We start from the raw sequence: 20,228 nt of genomic DNA on the forward strand, positions 1-20,228 counted from the left end.
GGTGCATATTCATTTCCATGATCTTAGCTGTATTTAAAAGATTACATTAAAATACACATAGTTGCTTCCCTAGCTTAGAATCACAAGACCCTACAGAGCAGTAAAATGTAGTTAGAGATACCTTATCCTATTTCTAGCTGCTCAGGCTGCAATAGGAAGACACCTGCCAAGTCACAGAGAAACCTACAGGGAGCACTACAGGGTATAAAACACACTTGTGTAAAAACAGATGCATTGCTTAACTCTTCAGCCTTCTTGACCTTTTGAGGTTTAGCATTTAGGATTACATACCTATTTCCCAAGAGCAATGCTCTGTGTAGCAGCACTGGTGTGAGCCAACACAATACTTCAGGATTCAGTGCAAGGATCTACAGTTGCACTGATAAGTCACGTTATCCTAGAACAGTATTTACTTTTGGCATCTACAAAAAACATAGTATTTTTTTAGCCTTCTCATGTTTCAGACTTTGTACTTTGGTCCTCTGTTTTGCAGTGGAAAGTCTAGATTTGTGGGGGTGTTTACACACATATAAAGGGAGAAGAAGAAACAGAATGTGGTGTGAAGCGGACAAAACCAACAACCCTTAATTGTAAGGGATTTGGTGTTTAATATTCTCTTTAATCCTTTTTTCACCCACAGACCTATGTATTTTTTTATATGCTTGTATTACTTGGAGATCTACATTATTCTCCCCATTACCTGAATGTCTTGAATAATGAATTTGAATTGAGGTGACCGTTCAGTCCATGTTTTCACTAGTTCCATTGCATTATCAAAATTCTTCACATACTCTCCATACATCTTGAGGAAAGGAGCTAACTTTTGCAGAATATCTCCAATTCTGGGAGTGGTGGTCCTGCAAAGTAAGAGGGCGGAATCTCAGAGCAAACAGGAAAGAAAAAAAGTCACACAAGGTTGTAAACCGGTTTCAAGCGTTTAATAGAGAATCCTTGGTGTTTGGGATCGCCTCATATAGAGTTCCAATGTAACCATTAAAATTGACCAGAATTAATGTAGAAAGAGTGTTTGCGTCCTCTTTGATGATGTATAAGCATTATACATCATGTAGAGCACTAAAGAAAGAAACACTACCTATAATGAAAAATTTGAAATATATTTTTACAAAACATGGCCTAATTTATTTGCAGTTCCTTAAAGCTAAATTATCTTCTTTTGACCATACGTTACCTTCTAAATATCTAACCTGTGGTTTTGAGGACTAAATCTATAATGTACTGCTTCCTTTCTGTGCCTTATATAAATAAATGTATTTACAACTTTTAAAAAAACATTATTTACCTAAGAAAACTTACGAAGTAGAGAGAATCCCTTGGATTCCAGTCTTTTGCGAGAACTTTCTCACATCTTTCACAATGACTGATAGCATCTTCAAATCAAACTGAACAGTAAAGAAGCTAATGGAGAAGCAGAGAGAAGCTGCACTCTCGATGCACACAAAGAAAACTGAACAGCACACATGCATCTCCAAGAACTACAATGGGAAACACATTTCACATGTAATATTCAAGGACAGACTCGGAAACTCAGTGTCTCTGGATTTCTGAAAGTCCAAAATCAGCGTTGTGATAATGGTCTGCAGTGAAGCAATCTACTAAATTACTTCAGCGGTCTACTGCAACACACCACTTCTCCAAGAGAAAAGCTGCACAGAAGGGAAAAGTTATTTGAATAGTGATATTGCCGGGACTGGCAGTGGCTGCTCTAGCTCCAGCTGGCTCTCGGCAGGACAGAAGGAAGATCTGGCAGAAGTCTGAGCTGCTGCTGGACCTGGCAACTAGAGAAGGGGACATGATAAGGTGGGAATTTGGCCTCTGAAATGATCAAGGCTCTCCACCCTTAATTAGCTTCATGTTTGTGTTCAACCACTTTACATGCAAGCAGACACACTTTCAAAGGTGAGCTAGCAATTCAAAACAAAAGCCCACTCCTTTGATTCATTGTATGGTATTTCCCTGGGCTGTAATTTTATTGTAAAGTAGCAGCATAATTTTTAACTGAAAATAAAATACAAATAATGCCAATTCCAACAGAACCAAAGAAAATGCAAATACATGTCTAAAGGTCACCAGCAAAAAAACTCCACAGGCATTAAATTTTTCTGATAAATTTAACAGGTCATTATAAAATTTTATAATTAAAAAAAACTTAAAGCAGAAAAGACTGTGGCAATCCCTTTTATCTGAAGAAACTGACACAGAAAAAGAATATTTCTACTTAACTGTTTCTTAAGTATTACTACATTTATAAACCAAGAGGCAGGAACAGTTTGCTGTGCCTGCTCCTTGGATACCTATGGCTACTCATTTACACAGAGCACTAAAATTTCATTGTCTCGGAAGATTAAAAAATTTCGTAACTACTTTCATGCAAGGTCCTTATATGTCCAAAGACTCTGAGGCTATAAAAACACAAATTCATCATCATTTCAGGTAAGAAAGACAAGGTCCACATGACACAAAGAGCTCTGGAAGAGTAGGAAGGACAGGGGAAGTCACCACAAGTAGAAACTTGTGAGAGCAGCATCCTCCCTTGATGGACTTTTAATGTAGACAACTAGTTCTCATGTTCAAATACTACGCACCATGAGCCAGAACATTAAATTCTACTAAATGCCATGAGGTCCAGGACTGTTACTGTTCTCTTTCATAGACAGATCAGAGAAAGAACTATTACCATGGACCCAAATCAGCACTGCGCTGCTGCCATACAACAAAAATATCATCATGTGCGTCAAGAAATACAACTTCACATTGTAACATAGGTACAGAAATAGTTGGTATTTCCGTGTTATCAGACCATGATGGTATTCACCTTTGCATTCTAAAACCTCAAACATTAAATGGCTGACTTACTAATCATGCTTTGTAGCATCTTATTTAAAACTGTCACAGCTTCAAGGAAACTAAGGAAAGAGCTGTAAAATCACAGCACAGCAAAGGTGACTACAGAACAGCTGCTTTCTCTTCCTATATACATGCTAACAGGCATCCAACAAAATTGGAAATTGCAGTTCCACAGATTCCAAAACTTTGTGTTGAGTGAAAAAATTTCTTCAGCAACACACCCCAACCCCGAGACTATGATGCTGTGTTCTTGTATTCTTCCCCAGGTATCTGCTATTGGTCATCCTTAGGTATGAAAGACAGGGAGAGCTAGATAGGTATTTTGTTTGATGTGGGATCACTGTTATGTTCTGTTATGCTCTTTTCATGGGAAATACATTGCAATTAGTCTGTTTCCAGTGTTTTCAAGCCATATGTTGTGAAAGAGATATTCAGCTCCAGCTGCTGCTCAACTCATTCAAAATGCAACTCCCAGAAAATTTCATTTCTACCCAATAAGCCTAGATTCACGCTGCCTTTTCTTTGAAGAAACAAGAATCTGCTTCTGATCTGCTTTCCTAGTTGCAAAACTTTATATTTTTACCTTAATTTTTTAAATCAAACCACAACTTGGGGCAAGCGCCCGAAATTTCTACCCAGCTATTTTTATTGGAAGCTAAAGAATCACAGAAGTGCATAAACCTACCAACAGAAATATTTTCTATGTCTAATCAGGGGAACTGCTGAGGAAAGTGAACTCTGTATCTAGCAGAAGCCGTTGTACCAGACAGTTGATGCAGAGAGAAATTTATCCCAGATTTTTCTTTCAGCAATGATCAGAAATAGTTCCCTTTAACTGCACCCTTTCTTGTAACTCCTCCCAAAAGCATAATGTTTTAAGGACATTTAAACACACTGCCTCAGGTACAGCACAGAAGTTGTTTCCAAGCAATATGGGAAAGATACTATCTGCATGATGCAATTTATTATTTTTGCACCAATAGTCAAAGCTCATCTGCAGAAGTGCTTTTCAGCCTTTGAAGCTATTTAATTATATACACAATATTAGTGATTTAGCATTTGCAAATACATAAGGTAGTGCAACCCATATTCTGTCCCCCATAAAATGTCTAGAGCAAAATTTTAAGAGTACATCACAAATATCATTTCAAATATATACAGCACTGACATAATGTAGTCTAAGCTGCTTTTTAAACCTCATTACAGAAAGTTAAACTCCACTTCTCATGAATATACACTCTAATTTAATCCAGCTATCTGTATTTCCTATCAGATTTTTTCAATTGATTAGAAGAAAAGGGTGGGGTTACCTTACACAGCCGTTCTGCAAGGAACATAAAGTCTAAGCTTTCCTATATTTCACGATGCTTAAATTTTATTTACTTTCTTGCCTTATAGACTATACAGAGCTACCATGTGTTTGTGCATGGTAACTACTAGTGATTAAGATAATGATTCTATTTTGAAGAATCATTATCTTAAAGAAGAATCATCTTACAGAGCCAGGACACATATAGCTGTTGTCTAGAGCACCACTGTGTGGTCTGAGATTTTCATATATGTCACAAAATACATTATTTCTCAATTTTTTAGTGTGATTTCTCACAAGTAAGGAGTTATATGAAAATGTAACTGGAAATGACATCTGGACAAACACTTGAATTCCTCATAATAAACCATGGATAACATGGAATACAGAAGCCAAGCAGGTGCTGAGGTGAAACAACTAGATGAAACAATATTTGGGTTTTGTTTATTTTTTAATGAGGTGACTCTTTTTCCCAAATAAGGTAAGGAAGCAGCAATGGTTTGGGACTTTTTTTTTTTTTTTTTTTTACAGTTACATAAAAGAGACCAAAAATACATGCCTATATTTTAATATCTCCAGAATCATATATGCCAAGGCAGGGTAAAGCTAAAATATCTTTACATGATCATTGTAGGGTATATTTAGGCCTCAGTTACCCTTCTGGCTTGCTCCAAACATAGGTCAAGAAAAGATGGTGGGAAAATGGCCCCAAAATATACCTGACAAGGATTTTTATTTCAAAAAGAAAACCAAAATAGGAAAACAAGAGTGTATCCCATGTTATTACAGAAAGCAATAACAACAAATGTTACTGTGCTACAAGGGTAGCACAAAGTAGATACATGTTAGTTATCTCAGTTTTGTATTCTGTGCAGTGAATTCACCAGGTAGCACACAATTTCAGTCTGAACCCCTAATTCAGAAAAGCATTTAATCATGAGTAACCTGCCTGGCTTCAGCAAGATACATGTCCTTTATTTTGAGCAAATGATGCAAGTCCTCTACTGGGTCAGATCCTGACGAGGAGTGGAAGAGCAGATGTTCTCCTACCCACAGTACTTCCTGGGCCTGCAGTGCTTAATTATAAAGGTACCTTCCCTATTTCAACCCTATGACAGAGTTTCTACAGACATGGTTGTAGCAGTATATTAACCAGTGAATCGCCTCTTACCATTCTTGCATTCTTTTCTCAAGTTCTGGAAGTAAGAATTTACTGTGGAAGGCATTTATTGATGAAATGTTAGAAAAGATTTTGTTAATCACTTCAGCTGGAAATGAACCTCTGTTGGCTTCCTCAAGGAGTCTGGAATAGAATACCTGCAATACAGAAAAAGAGCCCCAAGCCTATCAGCCTATTATCTTTAATCAGTGGAAGATCACCTATCCACCCCACCTACTCCAACTGAGGCAAGATCAGTATTTCAATAATATAGACATGTAATGACAAACTCATTTGTTGTCTTTTCCTTTACAGAAGTTACAAGCTTCTCCTCCCCTTACACCCCGCTTTTTCTGTCTTGTGAGCCAGGGAAGCACTGCAGGCGGAGCAAACATAAGGAAAGCCAAACTGAAGTAGTGCCATTTTGGATTGACTCCAGGCGTCTTGTCTGTTTTAACAGCTAAGCTCATCTCAGTTTTCCCAGTCTTCCAGTCATATTTTCCACTTTTGCTTTCTTTTCAGTTAGCATGATGTCTGATCACCATTAGCACAGCTACTCTCCCTGTACACTGTATCCTCTTATCCTTTTGAAATCAAAGCAGTTGGCAGACTATGACTGTTCGTGACATACTGTTTAAAGTACAAAATGCGCCCAGTTCTGAATGGACTCTACTACAGTCTCCATAAAAATTAAAATTCTTTCCCCATCAGTGGGCTCTATCTGACTAGATGCAGCCACAAGATGGCTAGAGACATGTGTAGCTCTTTACATGCACATCACATAAAACATAGCCTATGGGGAGCTACGGTCCCTCTATCTCCCTCTCCTGTGCCTGAACAGCCTGTGTCTCCCTAGAAAGGGCTTGAGAAGTTTGGGTAAGTGCTTGGGAAAACAGAGTCTGAAGACAGGAACTTTGATAATTCCAACTGAGACAGCAGAAGACAAAGCAGAAAAGCCACTTTCACAAATACTTTAAACCACGCTCACTTTGCTGCATCTCCAAGAGGAGTTAGTTAATTTTGACAAGTTACTTTGAAGACTATAAAGGTTACATAAATTATAACCAAGTTCAGAAATGTAACAGTCCCTTCCCAGTCTTCTGCTTTCCTCTCATTAGCAGCAGTTTAGCAGCTGTGCTTGAAACTCATTTTTCAGAACTCTGCCCAGTTCTGGGCATAGGAGTAATGCACTTATGATCATGTCAAGGAAATAATTGTACATTACCCATCAGAAAAAAAATATATGAATGAAGTAAACATTTTCCTTTTTTATTTTTAAAATTCTCTAAATCAAAGCTCTTTTTTTTTTTTGCAATACTTCATCTTTTAAAACACACCATATAACCATCGCAATGTGGGTCTGCTAGGTAAATCCATTTTCATGAGGACAATTACTTAGATCCCCAAGCAGCCTGAACAATTATTATGTCAGTTGAGACTTCTTACTTTTCATCAACTGTTTTTACAACACTTATGCATTAGGCCTGAGAAATTTAAAAAGCAATGTCTGAGAAAAATGTCACGGAGTAAGGCAATGCAAAGCTATAGGTAGCCAGGTAAAATGGATGTCTTATGTGAGAAAGTAAAGAAGACTTAAAAAGGAAAGTACTCAAGAACTACAGACTTTTGCATTTAAGAAATATCAGTTTCATTCTAGAGAGCACAACAATTCAACCCTTCTCTTGCAGGAAGAGTAATTTCTGTTCAATTCGTTAGGATTTATTCTAAACATATAGTGGGAAAGTAGGGGATATAATAGTTTAGAATGAGCATCTTCCTAGGTTCTTTGGCACTAAAGAAAACTGGTCAGGTTGCTTAAATTTGAAAGATTTAGTAATTTTCTAGTGGGTGGGTGATTTCAGTATTATAAAATGATACCCTTTTCCATTTCACCAGAAGCCAAGAAATGGATACCCATCCTCTTTGCTGAAAGGTCTAGCAGTGTGCACTACTATTGCTTGTGGTGACATCTACACGCACAGAACATATTGCATTAATATCCACAAAATTGTAATACTTCAAAAAATGTAGTGCTCTTAAAATAGAAATATAGGCAAAGTTATATGGCAAAAGCAAATGACTGGGAAAGTCAGCAAAATGTGAAAAACATATCACGTCTTCTGTAATTTATACACATGCTTATGCACAGACATTTAAGTGAATATGAGGCAAGACAATAAAAACAAATTCAAGAAAAATGTACCCCATCTAGGAGGTCAAGTCGGCTAACGTAGGCTTTTTCTGTTTGCAGAAGTTCACTGGCAATTTTGTGACGTTTCTGTTCATCTGTCTCCTGGAGGAAAACAAGAAGATCTCTGAGGATACTGGAGGAAACATAATTTAATACTAAAAAAAGTTGAAAAGATATGTGATTACCTTACAGTCCAAAAAGCAACTGCAGTTCAAGTTTCACATTTAGTAACAGACACCCCATTTTGAAAAATCCAAACTTTCTAGCAGATTAATCAACAATACAAAAGTCAAAGAAGATAAAAAAATCAGTTGAACTGCAGAGCAAAACTCAAAGCCCAAAATATTGAATATTCCCCAGTTTATATAGGGATCTTTGCCAAAGCACCAACTCCCTACTAAACAGATCAGCTCACATCCTGGTAATTGCGTACCGCTGACCTTTCAGAGTTGGAAGAACTGATTTGCAGAGTAAGAGGGAACAGATGGGATTAGTTGGTGTTTACCCCCACTCCCATTTCAACAGTTATTTGAACTACATGTTCTTTGCATGACAGAATTATTGAAAAATAGCGTACAAATTGTTTTACATTCATTGATACGCTCATTGCTGATTAATTGACGACTACAATTAGACTTCTTTGCAGGTCTTTATGGGCTCCTGTGTTAGGTCTTTATGGAAGTCACTTTTGAATCTTAAGGGAAGTTTTCACTTTAAAGTCTTTCATTCCACAAAGTATATTTTTGATTCTTCTACTGAACGGAAACATAAAATGCTCATTCAGATTTCAATAATAAATTAAATATGTTAAAATACAAATGTATGAGTTGCTACAAGAAGTTACTTCAAGACAATGAAAGCACAGCCATCTACAATATTAAAACATTAGGGAAATGCCTCAGGCTCAGAAGCATCAGATTTAACAAAATGACACTTCCATTACAAGATTTTTCTTCCAGATCTAGTGCTAGCCCTGACAAGTGTTCACATCTAACAACAGCTGAATCTTTCCTGAGTAAATGGCAGTCTTATCACGGTGCTTATGGGAAAGTGGTAATTTTCTAAACAAACTATAAAGTTTTCATTAAAAAAAAAAAAAAAAAAGAAAAAAAAGAAAGAAAAAAAAGAGTTTGGAAAAGTTATTTCTGATTTCAAAATGCACGCTGCTTTCACAAGAGTATGATAAACATATACTATGATACACATATTATGTGTATATACATGAGTACGATAAATATATCATATAAAAAATTCAATATGGAATACTAAAGTAGTCTTTTCATTTAAAGGATTTCAGTGGCTTTTTTCTTCCTTTTCAGAATTCGGTAAGTATTACAAATTTGAACACATTTCGGATACCTGCAGTTTTAACAGTCACACTGCTACACGGCAAACCTCCTCCCTAAATACAGACTTTAAATAGTGACTTTAATGCTGTTCATTAAATCTATTTAAATCAGCATAGCAACCACAGTAACCTACAGAACAGCATTTTAAAGTGCTGTCAAGAGACACTGCAGGGAGCTGGAGGATCAGCTATTCCAGCTGCAGCATGCCGTTTAGTGCAGCCATTTACAAGGCATCTCATACGTGGACTTGAGCCACAAAACCATGGAGGCTGTTGGTTCCTCAGCACTTTAATTATTTTTTCTCTCCCCAAAACCCCACTTTCTCCCCTGAAGCACTACTATAGAAGCAATCTGCAGTTTCCAGATTACTTGAACTAATCAAGAAAGGGAAAAATCATACATAACTGACTCAAAAATATGGCACAAAATGAGCAATTCAGAAAAAGCATTTAATCCTCACTCCTAAATCAGGACAAATCCCTCTTATTCTCCCACTATACTCTGACCCCAACTTTCCCATCTTCTCAGTATCAGCCTTAAACATATTCCTAATTCTAGAACCTCAGTCTCCTTTCTACATCAATCACACTACCGGACACAGGAATTTTTAGTTACCTTTTAACCACACTGGCGTGTTCTTATTCCAGCATAAGAACACCCACCCACCGGGTTAGGTTAGTGCAAAAACAACACAAAACTGTATTGCTCCTTTTCTTTTAGGGAAGTCCTCATCTTGCCACCTCACCATGTCAATACTTGCCCACATGTTACATGAACTCCCAGCTGTGTTTTCTACTGCTAGCTCCATCCTCCTCCCTTTGCACACTTCAGTGTCTTCTCTAGTACCCTGTCTAAAGGAAAGCACTTTCCACGAGGTCGCTCCAGCTTCCTTCCTGTTGGAAACAACAGGTCACAGACTATTTTGCTAGTAGTGGTGTCCATCTGCTGTGGAGCTTTCCTTGATGGAAGTGGCTGCTGCTTCTCCTGAGCACACAGGGTGAATTGGGAGCAGACGCATGGGTGGACACGTGTCCTGGCAGCACCATGCTACACAGCAAGGCACGTTTGGTGGAAAGACTCACCAGTGTGCAAAGCCAGTGCTGCAGCTGGCGTGTGTGTGTGTGTGTGTGCGCGCGCGCGTGTGCATCCTTCATCCTTTCAGGGAATTCATTTACAGTCATCCCAGTTCTGCCGTGGCACACGCCAGACTGCACTACAACTTTACCCCCAGCTGCCCACCTGCTCCTCCTTGAAGCAGGCACACAGGGAGCAGTGAAGCTATGGGCTCAGGGCAGGCAGACCCAAATCTGGCTATTCCCAGTAGCAGGAAGCAACTTTTACAATGTAATTTGGAAGTAAATCCTCAATGATGTTTGTGACAGTGAGAATGACATGGAGCCATTCGTTATTAGAGCTGTTCAACAGAACAGCCTTGAAAAACCTTGTAGAGACAATGTAAAGAACTACTGCATCAAATCTAATCATTAACAGTAAAAGGAAATGTTAATAGTCTTTTAAGTTACAAGTTAAGCTTTATTTTCAGAGGATATAACCATAAATGCACACATCTCTTTTCACAAGTAGGATAGTAAGTTAATAGAAATTGAAGATATGGACACTTTTTTTTTTTCTGGAAAAATTTTCTATTTCCCTCCTATGATTTCATTATACTTTTAGTACATTAGTATTTATTCTGGGCTCCTTGCTGTTAACAAAAAAAAACCCAACCAAAAAACGGAGACAAAAATTTACTACAAGATATACCTGGAGATATACTCTATCACTTCAAGCGCAGCTTCTCAACGATTTCAGGAAACTTCTGTGACAATCCATAACACACGACAACTCAATGTATAAAACTGTAAGACATGGTTAGTGTGCTATACAGGGAAAGGTCACATTGGAGGTACACTATTTCAACCATAGACCAAAGTATCAGAAGTGTAAGACTGCAGTAGGTGCATCAGTCAGGACTGCAAACTTGTGCCACTATATGGATGCTTACAGCAAGAATTTCACCTAGGCCTAGTTATATATTCGTTAATACAAAGTTGCACATCCCTAGAATCATTACATTACTATGGATGCTTAAGAAATTAAAATACGTAATTTTTACTAAATTGTTCTTGAACTCTAAAATTAAGAAGAGGTATGAAAAATGCTGCTGAGAGCATGAACTTTTTTCATGTGAGTTTATATTTCCTAACACTGTTTTTCCATTGGCCTAAGCTTGCAAAAAAAAAAAAAACCAAAACCAACGCTGACTTAAAACAGCCTTTACATAAACCTAAATTCCAATACAGTCATAACTAATTATCCAAACCAAACAGCAGCCATATCCCATAAAAAACCCCTATACCTACTGATATGATAGTGATGCTATATATGATTCACTCATATTTAGGTGTAGCCCTTGCCCAAGAGCTTTGCAGTAATACATGAAGCAACACAGGGTGAGAGATGTAGAGTATGAAAAAATATAATTCAATTATGTTGTGCTTGTTTGTAATGCTCAGTTTGGTCTAAAGTAACAGAATGGAGTTTTCTTTTCTAGTACTATTCATGTCATAGCTGCTTCACGATCCAAAGCTTTTTTCCCTGAGTATTGGGAATATAAACATAAATTTCCAGGAGAATTTAAGATATCCTTTAATCTCAAGTCCTCTGTTTCTGAAATCAAGGAAAGCACTGAATTTTGCCAGGCCTCCAATGAAAATCCTGAATGCTACCATCGTGTTCTGGCATATTAACTCTATATAATAGTCCCATTGCACAAATGATGGGCGAGTTTCTTGCACAGCAACCAAGAAAAGCAGTAAAGATCCTGGTATCCTTAAATAAACTATTCTTGTCAAGAGGATTTACACATTTAAACTGTGTGCTAAAGATATACGGCGTTGTTCATTATTTACTGTTGCTAGAGACAACCATAAAATTGTAGAACCAGAGTGTTGTAAGAGTAAAACATTTCTTGCCAGAAAGTTAGCTTTGCAACAAAGTTTCACCATATTTAAATCAAAACTTCACCTCACATTTAGAAATACACAATCTCCATCAGGTTTTGCACCTGAAACACCAGGGCCCTTAGCATTGCTGCTAAAAGAAGACATCAAGGACTTTATTAAAGATGCACAATAGATTATTCTCCATCTGTGGCATGCGTGCAGTCTATATCCCTGTTTCCTACCGGTCTCGCAACAAATACCAAAGCGTTTGTCTTCTTGTCTTCAGTTAGCTCTAGCAGCAGATTTCTCACATGTTATTCAGGAAGTTAAATGACTGCAATATTCTTGTATTATTCAGCCTCTGTGTTTTAGGCAAACCAAATTTTATGACAGAAGGTGCTTCTGCTGCAAGGCAGGAAACTTTCCACTTTTAATTGTGTTTTTGTTTGTGATATTTGTGGTTTGAGACTTTTAAACTAATTCAGTAAATAAGAGAAATAAAGCATATTATACTCAGGTCATTTGGGGAAAATATTTCAGAACAATGCCAAATTTACTAATTTTTGTTTCAACTTTTCCAGAACCAGCAACAATCTGACTTTGGTCAGATCTACAGTGACTAAGGGGAAAAAAAATAATTTTAAAAGCAACACTATTTCAAAATCAGCTTTTTTTTCCAAGTCTAAAATGTAATTTCTGCTCTTGTTTTGCACCATTCCACAATTTAATTCGTCCTTTCCAGCAGTGGACTTAGTTTATTTCTGCTGTGCAATATGCATTTACATAGAGATAACACCACTTTTTTCTCTTCCTTGAATTAGGAAATATGGCATGCAAGAGGCAAAGAAATTTGCATCACTATCAATGTATACATATCTATCTCAGATCCATAATTTAAAGTTTGTCTATGACTCACATGCATCTGCTCCTATTGCTTTTACTCAATTGTACCTACACTTGCTTAATTAAAAAGGTCAGAAGTGTGCTGTGGCAGAAGTCTGTGCAGTGCAACTTCAACTGGACTGTATCCCAGTTTTAAGATTCTTTACTAAGTGGGCGCTTAGCAAAATCACAGACTGCCTAAATGCTCTTACTTCTAATGCCTGCTTGGGCGCAGAAACAGTTTAAAGCTCTACCAGACCTCTCCTGTTCCTTATCACCCTCCCCTATTCCAAACAGCATGGCAGCAGCTACTTAGACCGCTGATTTCAATCTATAGGTTGCATTAATCCAAACTAAATTGCTGTTTGATTTTGTAAAGTGTGGCCCTTAGGTCAGTTTGTGGTGGACATGGTTCTTAATCTCAGTAAAGAGGATGTCTTTGTGTCACAAGCAAGCTGGTATCTCTGGAAGTGCTGCTGTGACCCAGTTCAGTTTTACAGATTCAGTTCTCCACCGGCGCTGACTTAGAAGTCACCCTGCATGCCTTTGGTTTGTTTCAGTTTTTTACCCTTCAAGCACCAGCGAACAATACATCTAGCAGCAGTCACGTTACCCCTCACAATCTGACTCTTGGGCAACACAGGACAGATCACACGTGTTGGTCCCAGCAGCTCAAAGACAGATTTTTGATGAGATTGCTGCCATTAGCATTTGCCCAGTTCCTTCCTGGACTTTATAACAGGACTGGCTCCCATTTCTGCTTTTTCCTGAAAATGATGCCAGCACCTTGCTGCGTAACTTGGATTCAGGCTTAACATCACTGCCCACGCAGCATTCAACACTTCATAGGCACAGAGAGGGGAAACAGGCATTATTGCACAGGAGATAGAAACATAATGAGAGGTGTGGCAGGTTAAAGGTGCCTTGGACTGTGGCCAGGCTTATATTTAGATGGGAGTCATAACGTTCACTCCTTAATGGCAAAAAACACCCCTAAAACAAACAAGAAAAGCCATGCAACCCAGTGCCTTCTCGTCATTACTTAAGATATTTCATCCTACAATACATGAGAATTTGAGGCCCACCTTTCCCACACACAGAGTTTACCCTCAAGCATAGATGTGTGTTAATGAAACTCAAGTGCTTGGAGAGGTCTGTAGTTAATTGATGCAGGTGTACTCCTGACAAGCAGTGATGAGCTTTATCAGTGCTCAGCTATTTGTCCCTGTGGTGAAGAGGAAAGCTGGGAGGGTCCAGCCTGCCACCAGTCCCCCGTGCACACACCACACACACACACACCCCCCCATGACTCACATGTGGCAAGGCTGGACCAGAACTGTTAGCAATGCTCACTGGCCACCAATGCCTCAGTATGAGAAGGCAAAGAACATAATCAAAATTTTAGTGGTGGAAATATGCACATTTTTTCAGCAATTAATTTCCCAAGACAGATTTTCTTCCACCCACTTATTTCCCTTATTATTTAAAAACCTTCCTTACAAGGAAGCTCAAATTCACCATGACATAAGTTCTCATTGCTAACAAGGCATATATTTAGGATGCTAAACCTTGCGTCTATCTCATAGCTAGCAGATTGCCACTGCCTTTCCAGCTTTGACTTGACAACTACATCCAAGTTAAGGACTCATATGACAGTTCTGCCTAAATCCCTGCTGCTACAGTTTACTGCATGTGGAATTTTTATGTACCCCACTAACATGTGTCCCTTGTAGCCTGACACAGCTGAAGCACTGCGCTAAACATATACATGTACTTCGGTTTCACTCTTTTTAAACCTCAGATGGAAAAGTGGGGGGAAAGGGATGGGAAGTAGGGGGGGACACCAGAAAGAGAGGGGGGGAACTGGGAAAAGCAGGGGAAAGGCAAGCAAAACTTTTTTTCCTGTCTTTTTTTCACAGGAAAAATAACCAAAAGATTTTCAACTTTCTGACTGGCTCTTGGAAGCTGGTTTTTGTAAATAAAAACCTAGAGAAAATACAGAAAGTAACAATATAGCAAAAACGAAATAATTTCTTGGTTTACCTTCATCTCTACAGGTTGATCTTGCTTGCTGATTTCTTCAGTTGGTTCTTCCTTCACTTTAGTATCAATTTCTAGAGTTTCATTTTCAGATGGGAGCAGTGTATCACTGCTTGGAGTTCTGTAGCAGCTGTTAAGCATCTGTCCTTCACAGGCAGTCGTACTTTGCAGTGACTCTCTAGAAGTACTTTCTCTTTCCCCATTTACCAAGCTGCTGTTGATGGCGTTATCCAGAACCAGGGTGGACACAGTGGAGCCACGATCTGGTAATCTCCTGTCCTCATCTTCCATCTGGTCTTGTGCTACTACTCCGTTAGCTGTGTGTAGCTGTGCAACCTGAGTTTTGTCAGTGTTACTGTTTCCCTGTTTTTGTAGTGGGTGCTGGGAGGGGAGTTTTGGTTGAGGTGATGGTGTTGACCCATATCTTCCTTGAGATTTAGAAATGTGGAGAACAGAGGAATCTTTCTTCAAATCACTAGGATTTAATGAGCTAAAAACACCAAACAAAACATATATGAGAGAAAAGTTAAACATGGCATTATAGAAAATCCCTAGTATGGAGAGCAGGAGAGTTACACCACATAACAAATTCCTTCCAGACCCTTTTTGGTTAATATTGGGAAGTTCAGGCCATTGAGGCTTGAACTGTGTTATTCCACTGAAACACACACAAACACGCATCACTTACTGGAAACCCAGAGTGCTGCCCATATTGATTTATTACATCCTCACGTGTCTTGAATCTCCTTTGTAAAATGGGAGGCAGTATGACCAGCTCCACATAACAGACAAGGGAACTGAAGTGCTGATACATGAAGCAACTCACCCAAAGTGTTACAGAAGATTATTGGTGGAAATGGAGAAAGATTTACGGTCTCCCAAGTCCCAGTTCGATGCTTAAACTAACAAGCAGCCTGTTCCCTAACTGCCCTATAATTATACAAAATGCATGAAAAATGTCCAAGAGCATTTAGCATCCCTTTCCTTAGTTCAGCAAATTACAGGAGGGGCTTTAAATTCTTACCTTATTTCTTCCCCCAGTTTCCTTATTTAGCAGTGCCCTTTTGTCATGCTGCATGTTTTCTGATTTAAAAGAATAAAATTCTTTCATATTTTATCTCCACTTTAAACACATTATCTCTTGTTCATACCTTTCACTATCTATTCCTCAGTTTTATTTCTGAGATTTTGCATTTTAGGCCAATATAAATGGTAGCCTACTCCATAGAAGTGCTTGGCTTCATTACAGTTTAAAAAAAATTAAATCATTGAAATCAAATCAAAACCTATACATTTTTGTCTGAAGTACCTTTAACAAACCATATTCAACTTGCAAAACGGTATCATGACTGTCCTCTAACATATTGTTCCCAGTATGGACCATTAATCTTCTGGAAAGATGAAGACTGCTTATAAACTGTACGTTTACACCAACAGTGTAAACATATTCTGCACTTTTGTACACAGAGCTCAAAAAATATTTTTCAGTATATTTCTTCCGTCATATAACAAAGAAATTTAAATCAGTTTTTCTTTAATTGTGTAAAGACTATGTCTTTAAAAAAAAAAAAACAAAACCAAAACGCCTTAACTCCAAGATAGGATTAAGTTACATTTGCTTGCATACAGCACAGAGGTTTAATTAACTTTTTCCCATGCCTACATGTTTGTGGGATGTACAGACTAATAAAAATAAGTTATTATAATTGACCATCGGTTTGCAATTCATGAACATGCTACCTAGTCATTTGAAGACCAATAATTAAAAGTTAAGTTCACCTTCATGGAAGACACATTTTGTGAGCTAAGCTCATTTGAAAAACAGGAATTGCTTCTATGGCCACAGCAGGATATTCCAGAACTTGACATGCTAATTGTGCAAGCTTCTCATAAGCAGAGGTCATAGAGTTGAAGAGAATTTAATCATTGCACAGATATTATTGGATATATTTAATAAAGTATGTTGGTCAAAAAGCAACTCAGACTCCCCTAGTCCCCAAAACAAAACGTCCCTACTTTTAGAAGTCTACAAATAAGGAAGTTTTCCTTGCTTTCTTTATAGCTTCCTTTAACTGCATAACATTCAACAAGTTCCTGTAGAACACATCAGGAATGTCTAGGAAGAAGAAATTCAGGACTCATTGGTGCAGGGCACAATGAACCTGAGGACTTTCCATTCAGAAATGCTAACATTGTTTTCCTAGGGATACTACACTGCTAAAAAGACTTGGGTGATGCTTGGAGGAAGACTGGGAAGCTCTAAGTCAGGGGTCCTCAAACTATGGCCCGCGGGCCAGATACAGCCCCCCCAAGGTCCTCAATCCGGCCCCCGGTATTTACAGACCCCCCTGCATCCCCCCGCTGGGGGTTGGGGGGAAACCAAGCAGCCGCAGATGACTGCCTGCCACTGCATCCGCGCGCCAGCCCCCTGGTTAAAAAGTTTGAGGACCCCTGCTCTAAGTGGTAACAGGACTAGAGACCTGTGCTAGCAGTATTCACAGGACCTCCGGTGCTGCAGTAATTTCTTTTTCCCCATCTTTGAGCAGCTGTCATGACAGAGTGCAATGAAGTATCTGCCTAATGATGGAAGTTTCTTGCAGATGAAGGTCTGAAATTATTTCCACTAGAGATGCAATGCTCAGCTGCCTCTGTATAAAGGATTAAATTTCCCCCATCCTGAGGGGCAATTCTTTCAATGAAAGTTGTAATACTCTGGCTTGTCCTCAGGACATGCTCTGTTGTACGTAATATGCACTCCTTCCCATGGGGGACATCCCTTCAGGACATCAGTGTTCTGACGAAATACAGGAAAGCCACATCCAAAACTTGCAGCTCTCAACTGTCACTGGACTGTTTCTTGAGCTGTTCTTCTATCACAGGCTTTCTGGAAGGTCACTCTCTTTATACAGAGCAGATATATTCGGAACTTCTGTTTCCAAGCTCATAATTCTTGTCATGTACACCTAACTAAAGGCATGCAAGTAACACTATTTTCTGAAAGCAGAGTTCACTGTGGCTCATGTTTCTCAAAGTTCCAATGTTTCCTGTAAATGGCAGTATCAAAACTCAAGAACACCAAACTATTGCACCACAACATCATATCAAGTACTACAAAGCAAACAGTTTAGGGAGTGTACGCCATACCAATAACGTGTGCAGTTCACCCTCTTCACATGAATGATCTGAAGAGGTTAAGACAGTATAAAATTAAAACCACGATTTCAGGTTTTTCAATTTCCTTATGAAATTAAAGAATATTTTTTTCTGCAAGAACAAAAGAATTTAAGATTAGCTCCAATGCTTCATTCTAAAAATCAGCATTTATTTCAAATAGCTGACATTTTTCAGGATGTTTTAAAAATGCTACAAGCTTGGCTTCTTTGTTTTTTTAAAAGAAAAATTAAGACTAGCACCTCATGAAAAGGTGCATCTCGAACAGGTCAAATATACAACTGGCTCACACCGTTTTAAAAACACACGCAGTTTTGCCATCAGACCCTCTGGCAGGGATGGGTTTGAGCACTACTGCGGTACTAACATTTTTCCTCACAGGTTCCAACGATCCACACACAACAGAGTTACAAACCAATTCAAATTCTATTACATACCTGCCTCCCTCAAAACGATTGATGAGATCTGACACTTTGCTGGACTTTTCCTTTGCAACACTAGACACAGTGGTGGGCGTCTCTTCCTCCATTCTTGGTTTCTGGTTTGATAAAGCTTTATGCCTACGGGTTTGGTACGTAATAGGTGACACCTTCTGCAGATGAATTGGCTTTGGAGGCACTGCAAACAATAACAACACCACCAATCACTCACAAACTGTTTCTTTGCACTACCAAAACATATATGAGATTTTTGCCTAAGAACTTACTACGGTAATGAAGAAGAGGTGCTCTTGGCTTTACTGAACCTTAAAGTTGCTTTATGAATGCAGGGACCTCATACAGTTTTTTTATGCACTGCCTGGTGTCAGGAACCTTGTTATAATTCTTGGATAAAAGGCAAACCATATGTACTTTAACAAGCTAGAAAATTAAGAGGTTTTCTTGTTTGTTTAGTTTTTATAGTTACTATAGTAAACACATGTGGCCTCCATAAATGCAGGTTTTTGCATTTATGCAAAAGAATTAAGCATAATCAAAGGACCTAGCTGTGCTGAGGAGCTCAAGAGAGATATTTAAATTGCTGCCCCAAAACTCTGGTGCTTTCATTCTTTACCTTCTCCCTTGTGAACTCAGTAATAACAGTCAGTGGAAAAGGTATTTGCCTTCGCCTTTGAGCTTCCTTTACTTATTGAACACTTGTCTATTCATACTACTGAAGACCTGGGCCCCTGAAAATATTTTTTATTCTTCTTCCTTTTTCCCCCCATCCCTACCAGAAGTCCTTCTAATTAGATTGTTAACGATCAGTCACTGTTTAATACAGCAGTGACTAGAACACAAAGGACAGGGTGACACATAAAGCAACTGAAGTCACAAGTGCTGGGGTTGTTTACATTCAGGTTCACCCCTTTAAGTGACTATGCAGCATTTGTGGGCAGCAAAAGCACTTCACAGACAGTGCCCAAATGTGTTCCACTATCAGAGCAATGGACCTCCAGCTCCATCAAAAAGAGACACTTAATGGAAAGGTCCTTAATTCCCAAGAACACAACTCTGCTCATTCTCACACCCACTCCCAAAATGTATTGTGGGGAGAAGTGAAAGAATTTGATATGAAATTGAAAAATAAAGACTGTATCTGCCCTTTAATAAAAGGCAGGCATAAACTAGCAGGAGTAGGCAATGTCCTGCCAGTAGAACTGCTGGCCCCAAGGGTTCAGCTACCCCTCCACAGGTACCACACTCCGGCGTGCCACAGGCACCAGCCCTCCGGTAACTACACAGACCTGCCAGGGGGCAAACATGAAGCGAAGGAGGACAGGAATTGGTATTAGGAACCACATGCAACTCTCACTGTAGAAAAATAAGCACTAGTACAGGATACATGGTAGATGGATCTGAAAAGTCATGTTCCTTGCATCACTGATTCTAGAATGGCTTGCTGACTGACCCTGGAAAACCTGTGCACCACAGGAATTAGCTTAAGTCCCATCAACAGACATTTGAAAGTGTTGTTGAAAAAACCTCTTGAAAATATACTGTCACAGGCTATGATAAATGTAAAGGAACACTTTGATTAAGGGCAACTTTCCATCTCTACCTTACATTAAATTTATAAGAGGTAATATTTATCTGTGCTTCCAATAACCTAATAGCACTTAAGTGGGATTGTAGTGATTGCTGCAGTCTGAAAAGTACCATGAGGGGCTCCATGAAGAAATGAACGTACCACAGAAAGCTTTAGACTTCAACCATATCAACTACAAATGCTGATAAATGAAATAATCAGAGGGAGAAGGAATAGATTTTCTGTGTATCAGATCCTTTTACTGCGTATAAGTGTATCTTTGGTCTTTTCAAGCTTTATTTTGTATTTA

At 38.6% G+C, this 20,228-nt stretch overlaps 1 protein-coding gene across 7 annotated transcripts in view; it reads right to left on the bottom strand.

Annotated features, from left to right (window-relative positions):
- Positions 1 to 20,228, bottom strand: part of FGD4 (FYVE, RhoGEF and PH domain containing 4) — a 110,161-nt gene that overhangs the window by 12,372 nt on the left and 77,561 nt on the right. For all 7 annotated transcript variants that reach the window (XM_037388260.1, XM_037388266.1, XM_037388262.1 and 4 more), the window contains exons 3-7: positions 18,349 to 18,529; positions 14,744 to 15,230; positions 7,537 to 7,626; positions 5,346 to 5,491; positions 701 to 857 (exon numbers count right to left, since the gene is read on the bottom strand). In XM_037388260.1, the coding sequence (XP_037244157.1) occupies positions 701 to 857; positions 5,346 to 5,491; positions 7,537 to 7,626; positions 14,744 to 15,230; positions 18,349 to 18,529 (1,061 nt within the window). The remainder of the gene's footprint in view (positions 1 to 700; positions 858 to 5,345; positions 5,492 to 7,536; positions 7,627 to 14,743; positions 15,231 to 18,348; positions 18,530 to 20,228) is intronic.

This window comes from Falco rusticolus, chromosome 5, assembly GCF_015220075.1.
Source record: "Falco rusticolus isolate bFalRus1 chromosome 5, bFalRus1.pri, whole genome shotgun sequence".
NCBI lineage: Eukaryota > Metazoa > Chordata > Aves > Falconiformes > Falconidae > Falco > Falco rusticolus.